Consider the following 9590-nt stretch of genomic DNA (forward strand, 5'->3'; position numbering starts at 1 on the left):
AACATCAACCCCATCCCGTCTTTTAACTAAGAGCATTGCTCTCTCCCGTTCCCACTACTGCAGACGTTCTGTCCGTGTAGATTCCTGGGTTGGGGATCAGCTTTGTTGGGAATCGGGACTTGACCATTTTTCCCCCCCGTTTTGATGTTCATTGCGGTCCTCCCCCCCCTTCCTCCATCCCCTCCGTCCTGCTTTTGCCGAAGCGAGGGGAGGTAAGGGGAGGCGATCGGTAGGGACGACGGATGGGAGGTGGTGAGACATGCTGAACCATCTATCACAGTTAGTTTACTTGTATTTCAAAGTTAATTGAAGTGATCGGTCTCATGATCTGCTATGAGTGAATGAACGAGTGAAGGTCAGGGTGCTCTGCTCTGGTATAAGTCTTTGGGGGTGGAAGTGCAGTACTATAAACAACACTCCACCATGCAGACTCATAGCCCCGCCGCATCGTATCATACCAATCTATCAATATAAAGCTTCACCCAGTCTAATAAACCACCTGCAAGTACGGTACTGTACCCGGTGTAAAGAACCCGAACATTTGAGTCTAAAATTAGTGCGGACGCTCAGTTGTGCGCAGGCAATTTAATATACAAATTTTTGCTCCCTATATTGGTGTTATTTATTTATTTATCCCGAGTTCTCCATGCCGGGTGCTTATACCTCGAACCCACAATTCTTGGGTATGATAACATGACAAAAATATACCGTATCCCGACACTCCCCTGCCGATCACAAGGCCGACCCCCGACCCCTTGAAAGTTGAAACCCGCAGCCTAAAACACGAACAAAGCAATCACATTTGGCATCCATGGATAGCTGCCGTATCGTACAGTACTTGCAGAATACCGTGACTGATTGCCTTCACCAGGACGCCTCATCCGCATTCCGTAATTTTTTTATCCATGGGAAGTGGCAGCGATGTCGATGTTGACTTGATATGCGAGTACTGTGCTGTACGGTACTTGGCGGCCGTCAGTCTGCCTGGGCGGGGGCGAGTGAGTGAGGTATCATACAGTAGGTAGGCAGACAGCGCAGTACAGTACTCCTAACCAGTGTCTTTAATACTCATTTAACAGGGACATAACATCTTTAGCTGTAACTTTATGTGCTCGAGTAAGCTTATTTTTTCATCCTTCTTCCTAGCCTTGCCTCACTTATACTATATATCGAACGAACCCACGATCGGACGTTAGAGTGCCGTCCCCTGCCATGCCAAGGTTTAATAGTACTCGTACACCTTGTTAATAATATTATTTCTACCAGCCAGTGCATCGCGCCGATGACATGACTGCCGGAGCCCCCACCTGCCTTTTGCTATCAATCAACGGTTCTGGAATAGGCGTTACTTACTTGTGCAACAACAATGATTGTAAATTATGGCACGCATCCGGAGATTCCATCTCTGTCCTCAGCAGCTACCCGCATTGCGCCGTGGGGTGGGATGGAGGGGTAGGCCGAGCAGGCACCTATATGCCGTACCGGTATTGTATTATATAGGTTTTTTGCGGTTATCGTTTTCTTTTTTTCTTATTTTTTTTTCCCATTCGTAGCATTTCTTATCCTATTTTCTATTTTTAATTGTTTTTGTGAAGTGTAGACTATGTTGGGGGAATACTGCGCTTTTTTAGCCGTAGTTGAGTTGAGTCCGCCCATCCTTTCTCGTAGCCAGCCTTACTCGTACATTATTATTATACCAACCCTCAATCCGGTTAGGCGTACCCGTGGTTCAAGTATGATAACAAGTACGGTAGGCATGTGATCAAGAATCTAGATGGCAGCTAGGGCAGGCTGATTACCCGCCTACTTCTCTCTGATTCCTACTGCTTACTTTACATCCAATAACAGCAGTGATGCGACTAGTTATGATACCGGTAGTACGAGTACATCTGCCATGATACTGGTACATGATGGACATTCATGATTGGAGTCCGCACACCGCAGGGCAGACTGTCGTATTCGATGTATAATACCGGCACCATTGCGACACCGCCTATAACGAGGCACTTCTTTGCCTAGCAGGTCTATTACAGGTGTATCAACACCATCGTTTCCCCACCCCCTCCCCCTTACTTGTACTCCTTCCTTCCTATTGTAGCATGGGCGGGAGATGTTGGCTCACGTACTCCGCAAGGAAACTCCAGCGGTTTGCGCAGTCATCATTGAAAAAGTTGGGGAAGGAGGTAAAATCCGGGTATCGTCGAGTTATCCCATCGGGGGAGATTGGTGGCTTTTGGTGTTGTATAGGATGGCGTTATGGAGTATTCCGTCGTGATATTCCGTGCGAAAGGGGGTGGATTCACTTGCTTGCTCACCTGAGGTGTAACCTGACTCTGTTGAACCACTCGAGTTAAGGTCCACCACCACCCCTTTCTAAAGAATGGCCCAGTTTTATCCATCGCAGACATCGCACCGTAGCTATGCAGATAGATAGATAAGTCTCACCAAATTTTCTTACTTTACCCCGCAAATTTAGTAATTCTCCCAGGTTACAGGGAGTGGGCCTCAGTATGCAATACGGTACCTACGAGTAGTACAGCTATCCTACGCAGTCGTCCTAGTTTGTAGCTTCTGTCCAGTGCCGCATGATAAGAGCAAGTTAACTCCCAGCACAGCGCCAAGAATCCTGGAACAGTGTAAGGAGGGGTGGCTGGCTGGCAAATGACAATACGAGTATCGTCACAAATCTCATGTTTACTTATTCCCTTGCTCACACTAAAAACTGCTAGTCCGGCGGGTTTACCGGTACGGGTAGTGAAGTCAGTCTAGTTGAAGGGGTACCCTGTCCCGCAGATCATAATATGTTACTCGAGAATTATCAGATGAGGTCATGCCTCCGATGCAACAACCATAAACGGCTGCTGCCCTACCACAAGGAAAAGGGAAGGCCAAAACACTCCAGCAGGGTGATTTAGATGATTTAGAGGTTGGCCTGGTCTGCTCCTTGAGATCTATTAGCATAGTTCCGAGGCAGGTTACGAAGAGGAAAAGTGCCGCAGCCGTGAAGGGGGGGGCAACACAGAGGAGTAATCGCGTTGTACAGTAACTTACCGGTACAGGTAAGGTTTTTAATTTTTAGATTATTTATTTACTTATTTTTTCTTCCACATTGTGCGTTTTTTCTGGGTGAGGGGATGGTAATCTGCCTTGTAGAGTACTGCCTTGTAGAGCACTCGTAAACCCCCCAACACTGTCTTTCTGTCTGCCTATCTGTCTGCTGTGGGACTGGGGTGGTCTTCTTAAACACGTTGTGAATACGAAGAGGATTCACAGAGTGGGTAAGCCTTCTCAATTCTCGCAGAGGACGAGGGCTGCCAAGGGCGGGAACCAGACTGGGAATGTCTTGGTCTAGTCTACCCTTACTCCCTTACTTGTACTGTACTTGGTACTATCGATACAAGCAATTGCTAGCGACGCCTTATCCTTTTAAGCGTGCTCGGCACCACTATCGGCACGACGTGCGCTATACGGATCGGTTGTTTGAAACATTTCTCTAGCGAAAGATTCGCCTCATGTTTCTCCACAAAACAAGAACCAGGGCCCTGTGAAACATTTTTTGATCTCGCTTTTCGACGGGTCTTTCCTTTGGGGGGGGGGGGGCAGGCAATACTTAGCTTTCCCAGGTGGATGGAGGGTCCTTTCAAGGATGAATCTAGCCAAAGGCATGAAGGATGATATTCACAATTTTGAACGGATCGTGCTCTGAATTGGAAGAAAATCAAATCAGAAAAAAAGGCAGACTGGTGGGCGCTGTTCTCATCATTGAGACCCACTTCGGGAGGCGTTTTGTGCCTGTGCAGTATAGTGCATCGATCGACTGCAGGCTTTCCTTCATTAGTAGTCTACCACAATACCTGTACCACCTTGTTTATCACCGCTGCATCGCTGCACCATAACCCTCTCCCTACCCCCCTTCACCCTTCCACCGGCTTCTCTGGTGTATCGCGGGGGCATTCAAACGGTTACCTTATGTTCCCTAGGAATTCCCTGGTTGCGAGTGAAGCACAGCTAGTGATGTGAACCCTACCTGATCAAACTTGCTGTCACCTGCGATGGAATAATTTTACGCATCCAGCTTCTGGTTCAAGGGTGCGGGGGTGGATTCGGGGGGGGGGGTATGGTAGTAAAGAGGAGGGGGACAGAGAGTCAAGGATACCCATATCATGCCCACCAATTAAGCTACAATGGTAAATAGGATACTGGAGTAGGAAACCAAGCTAAGTATTTGTGCTACTGGGAAGGTTGACTGGAGTAGGGGAATAGAGATGGAGGGCATTGGGAAAACTAATGAGGGGGAATGAAAGGCTACCGAGCCGAGTGACTAAATTGGAACCTGGATAACAGGGGAGGGAGGACAAAAAGCAAGGTTTACCAGTACAGTACTTGTAATATTTCCTACTGCTTATTTCGTCCATGACATGTTGATCTGGGGGGGGGGCATGATGTCTTGCCTTCTTGTGCACCACACACAGTCCCCAACTCCAATTCTGTGGCGGCTATAAGGTAGCTGATATCCCCCTTCCCCCCCTAATTACCTCTCTCTCCAGTCAAAGAGGATAGGAATCATGTCAAATCCAATTTCTAGCACATTGGGCTCTCCGGATGCGGAGAAACCTCTCTCTGTTGGCCCACATGAGCACCAGCCAGCATCAAAGAACCAACCCGAGGATCTACAAAAGCTCAATTCCAAGCTTGCGCACCCCCTCTCAGGGATCCCACATGAGGAGCTAATGGAAATGGGCGCTTCCTATGCTCGCGAGAACGGTATGGAAGACTTACAAGACGAGTTCAGGAAAGGAGCCCTTCTCGCTCAGAAACCTGAAGCCTTCGATACATTACCATTATTGACGGACGATGACAAATACTACCTACGAAGAGAAGTTACCCACAAGTGGAGTCACCCCAAGGACCTATATCATATGGTTGTAATGTGTTCTATGGCTGCGGCAGTTCAGGGAATGGGTACGTAACCCTTACAAACCTATGGTGTGGACAAGAGTAACCCCTATAATAATATCACTACAGACGAAACCGTCATCAACGGGGCTAACCTTTTCTTTCTCAAACAATTTGGAATTGAGAACCGAGAATGGATTGCTGGTCTCGTTAATTCGGCACCATATTTATCTTGTTTTACCGTCGGTTGTTGGTTAACCCATCCTCTCAACAAGCAATTCGGTCGTCGGAACACTATCTTCATCACTTGCTTTATCTCCTTCGTGACATGCTTATGGCAAGGGTTCGCGAACACATGGCCTCATTTGTTTGTTGCAAGATTTATGTTAGGTTTTGGTATTGGCCCTAAGAGTTCGACTGTCCCGGTTTATGCGGCGGAATGCTCGCCGCCAGCAATTCGAGGTGCTTTGGTTATGATGTGGCAGATGTGTGGCCCCGCGTTTCCCCCATTGCTTTTATTCGCGTTGCTAATGTCCGTTGTCGTTGTAGGTGGACTGCATTTGGTATCATGTTGGGTTATATCGCCGATGTTGCATTTTACAATGTCAAGGACCCACCCCATGTGAGCACCTCCGATGCGTCGGGACAAAGAGAGAAATTCATACTAAGAAAAGCGCTGGCAGATAACCGGTCTCAACTGGCGTCTCATGCTTGCCTCCGCTATGGTCATACCCTTGATTGTTTGCTTTCAGGTCTATTTCTGCGTAGGGTGCCATTTTATATCTTGGCTTTATTTTACGGCTAAACTAATTTCCGGCCCATAGCCTGAGTCCCCCCGTTACGAAATGTTAAAGGGCCGCCATAAGCGCGCTTTCGACTCGCTCGCTCGTCTACGATGGACAAAGGTCCAAGCCGCTAGAGATTTGTTCTACATGCACACTCTTCTGAGGGTCGAAGCCGAGTTGAACAAGAAGAGTGGTTACAAGCTCGTCGAGTTCTTCACTATTGGGCGTAACAGGAGAGCTATGATTGGTTCCGAAATCGTTATGTTTATGCAGCAGGTATGTGAATTCGCCGACGACATTTCCCATCTACCCGAACTGACTTTGGACATAGTTTTGTGGAGTCAACGTTATCGCATACTACTCTTCGGTCATCTTTAAGGAATCTGGGTTTACTGTCATCGATTCCCTATTGGCCAGTCTGGGCTTCGGAATCATTAACTTCCTGTTCGGTGGGTATTGTTTTGCTAATCCTGCGAAACGAGTGCTAACAAGTGACAACAGCTATTCCTGCGGTGTATACCATTGATACCTTCGGTCGCCGATTCCTACTTCTTGTTACGTTCCCACTTATGGGCCTCTTCCTGCTATTCACTGGATCTTCGTTCTGGATTCCCGATAGAGAGGCAAGGATTGGATGTGTTGCCCTTGGAATTGTGAGTGCACTATAGAAATCTTAGCCAATAGGCCAATTAGTCTAACATATTTTAGTATTTGTTCGGGATAGTGTACTCCCCTGGTGAAGGGCCGGTGCCATTCACATACTCAGCAGAAGCGTACCCTCTCTACATCCGTGATCTCGGTATGTCACTCGCTACAGCGACGACATGGGGTTTCAATTGGCTGCTGTCGATGACCTGGCTACCGCTTGTACGAGCATTCAAACCACAAGGAGCCTTTGGATATTACGCAGCATGGAATGGTATTGGGTTTGTTCTGGTTCTGCTCTTCCTGCCCGAGACCAAGGGAAGGACTTTGGAAGAGTTAGACAGAGTGTTCGAGGTTCCTACAAGGAGTCACATGAAGTATGGGTTGGCACAGGTTTGTATCCGGGTCAAAGCATCTACAACAAGAATTAATGCTAAATGCAAACTTTCAGGTTCCATGGTTTTTCAGGCGATACATCTTCCGACAAGATGTCCCAGCCCCCAAGATATTGGAATTAGAAGAATTAGAAGATATAGAGTACCACCCAGACGCCTTCCGGAACGGGAGCAAAGATATAGGTGAGGGGAACAGCGTTTAGGTAGGAACAGAGTTGTTTATGGGTTTTATTTATTCCCTTTGTTTTCAAGATTACCAGTTGGGGAACCCTTTCGAGTTAGTCTATTAGACTAGACGTGCTCTAAGAACTTTTTTTTATCCTATGAAGATTCGTAATAATCCGTGACTATATACCATTTGTTCCATGCTTGTAGTGACATGAATCTACTACCGGTACCCTATCCAGCGTTCGAAAAATACGGTACGGTAAATTACGCTTGGAAGGTAAAATAGGGTAGTGAAAAGCGGCATTTTCCTCCTTAAATTTTGATGCCGGGTAATACAAGTACTGTTTTCCGTCTGAGACAAGGCCACAAGCTGTTCAGACACCCCCCGCCGTACTGTACGAGTACTACCCGTGTACGAGTACTACCCGTTTTCAAAAGTATCAGGGCGCCTTGGCGCTAATACAGGCAGTATTGGCGCCAAGGCGTCCGGATACTTTTGAAAACGGGTAGTACAGTCGTGTCAGTTTAATAATTATACCCCTGCCCGGCAACCACTCAATACCATCACCCCCTCATCCCACTGGCAACTATGGCTCCCCCACTCTACCCAAGTAAAAGAAGATTGGAATAAGGAAATTTATGCCCTGTATAAGCATACAGATATGGGGTATAATAAAATAGCAAAGGCTATTGGGGTCTGCAAGGCTACTGTTCAAAAGGTAGTCACTAGAGCCAAGACAAGAGGTAGAGATACCTATTATGCTTCCAAGCAAGGCCAATCCACCAAGATTACTGATGCCAAAAGAAGAGCAGTAGAGGCTATTATCAATGCCAAGCCTCATTTAGCACTTTGCAAAATTACCCAAAAGGCAAATATTGGTCTTGGCAAGACCACTATTGACAAGATCATTTCAGAAGCTAGTTTTAAGCTTCTGATACCAAGGAAAAAGCCTTTTTAGAGGAAAGGACAGAAGGAGAAGAGAAAGGAGTTTGCTAGGAGAAGAAGGAACTGGAGAGGGGAATGGAATTGGGTGGTTTTTGTTGATGAAGCCACTATCATCTATGATCTAAATCCTGTTAGGAGAAAGGTCAGGATAGGAGCTGGTAAAAAGCTAGAAGAAAAAAACTTGAAGCCTAAATTTAAGTCAGGAAGGACTAGCATTAGTGTCTATGATGCAATAATGAAGGGTATGAGGACTGAGTTAATTCTTGTGAGAAAGAGGAGGGAGGAGGAAAGATCTAGTAAAAGAGACAGACTTAGCCTCAATTCCTACCAATATGCAACTGAGATCCACCAGCCATACCTTATCCCCTTTATAGAAGGTCTGGATAGACCTTCTGACAATATCTACCTAGCTGCAGATAATGCTTCCTGGCATGGTGGTGAGGAAAATTGAAAATTACAAGTAGACTGTGGTTAAAAAAAACGTCCTTGGCCACCCAACTCTCCAGATCTTAACCTTATTGAGAACACCTGGGCACTACTCAAAAGAGCCCTCAGAAAGTGATTCTTCAGATTGGAAAGAAAGCCTCATAGTGCTACTGAATTATTTAAGGAAGCAAAGAAGGAGTGGAATTTGATTCCCTAAGAGACATTGGATGCTTGAATAGAAAGAAGGCCTGAGAGAATTCACACTGTTTTAGATGCAGATGGAGGTTATACAAAATGGTAATTGGATTTCTTTAAAGCTTAGGTCATGTTCTTTCATCTGCTCCTTAATTGGCTTTGTATCTTGATTTTTTGTATAGTTGAATTCATTAAGTGTTGTAGTTGTAGTTGCCAGAAAGGGGTATAATTATTAAATGGATATGACTGTACTTGTACTAGAGATGTTTTGGAACGGAGTGTGGCACAATGGGAAAGTAAAGATTAGGGGTTTCTAAGGAAAGTTCAAGATAAAGAGAAAACAGAAGTTTTAGATTAGTGGACACGAAAATGGCACTAAACAGAATTAAGCGATAGGGGCAAATGAAATGTTTTTAAAAGTGAAATTTTTCATATTTAGCAAGAACATCTGTACACTAAATATACTTCCTGTCTCAATGCAATAATGAAGGAGCAAGATCTAGTACTAAGTTCAAATACAAAGACCATAACCAGCGTCCAATCATTCCCAGAAGCAGGTCCCAGCACTCAACCCACATAGGTTTCAATATTATTAAGAAATAGTTATCAGCTTACGAATGGTATGCATTTAAAGGTTTAGCCTTCCTTTCAGGTAAAAGGTTCCTAAAGTAAAATAATTATCAGTGTACAGAACTGAGTAAGTAGAAGACGTGGATAGATCCAAAGTGGCTAGTGTAACTTTACATAGTCCAAATATGAAGTCAAGTGTACAGAAGGTTGAAAGCATACTAGTAGATCAGAATACCAGAAGACAAGATAGCAAGCAACCTCAAGGCATTTACAGCCAGGAGTAAGATGGCCTAATCATGGAGCTATTATACTATATAGTAACATTTCAACCCATGTACTAGGATAACTATATGCAAAATTTACATCTTTCGAGCCATGGAAAGATAGAGTGTTTTTTATTCGCGATGAGGACCATAAGATGAAGTTGGTTCAAATTTGTTATTTACTAATTAGTCAATACATACTTGTAACACACCACCAATTTTACACAACAATTCAAGAACCTTTCTATGGACTAAATGGACTTGAAATCAATCCCCAAAGATATATAGAATGTTGGAAAAA

The 9590-nt window shown here is 45.2% G+C and overlaps 1 protein-coding gene; it reads left to right on the plus strand.

The window, feature by feature from the left end:
* Positions 1-4441: 4441 nt before the first annotated feature.
* GSTUM_00001153001 (uncharacterized protein) lies at positions 4442-7045 on the plus strand. XM_002838504.2 has 10 exons: positions 4442-4962; positions 5026-5181; positions 5287-5383; positions 5446-5518; positions 5580-5660; positions 5721-5957; positions 6013-6130; positions 6183-6334; positions 6390-6719; positions 6778-7045. The coding sequence occupies exons 1-10, from the start codon at positions 4566-4568 to the stop codon at positions 6922-6924; spliced, it is 1788 nt and encodes a 595-aa protein (XP_002838550.1). The 5' UTR covers positions 4442-4565; the 3' UTR covers positions 6925-7045.
* Positions 7046-9590: the final 2545 nt, after the last annotated feature.

This window comes from Tuber melanosporum, assembly GCF_000151645.1.
Source record: "Tuber melanosporum whole genome shotgun sequence assembly, scaffold_253, strain Mel28".
NCBI classification, from domain to species: domain Eukaryota; kingdom Fungi; phylum Ascomycota; class Pezizomycetes; order Pezizales; family Tuberaceae; genus Tuber; species Tuber melanosporum.

Coding starts and splice junctions, on each gene's coding strand:
- GSTUM_00001153001 (XM_002838504.2), top strand. CDS start 4,566: ATGTCAAATCCAATTTCTAGCACATTGGGCTCTCCGGATGCGGAGAAA. Junction 6,335..6,389: donor GATGTGTTGCCCTTGGAATT/GTGAGTGCACTA, acceptor AACATATTTTAG/TATTTGTTCGGGATAGTGTA. Junction 6,720..6,777: donor TGAAGTATGGGTTGGCACAG/GTTTGTATCCGG, acceptor GCAAACTTTCAG/GTTCCATGGTTTTTCAGGCG.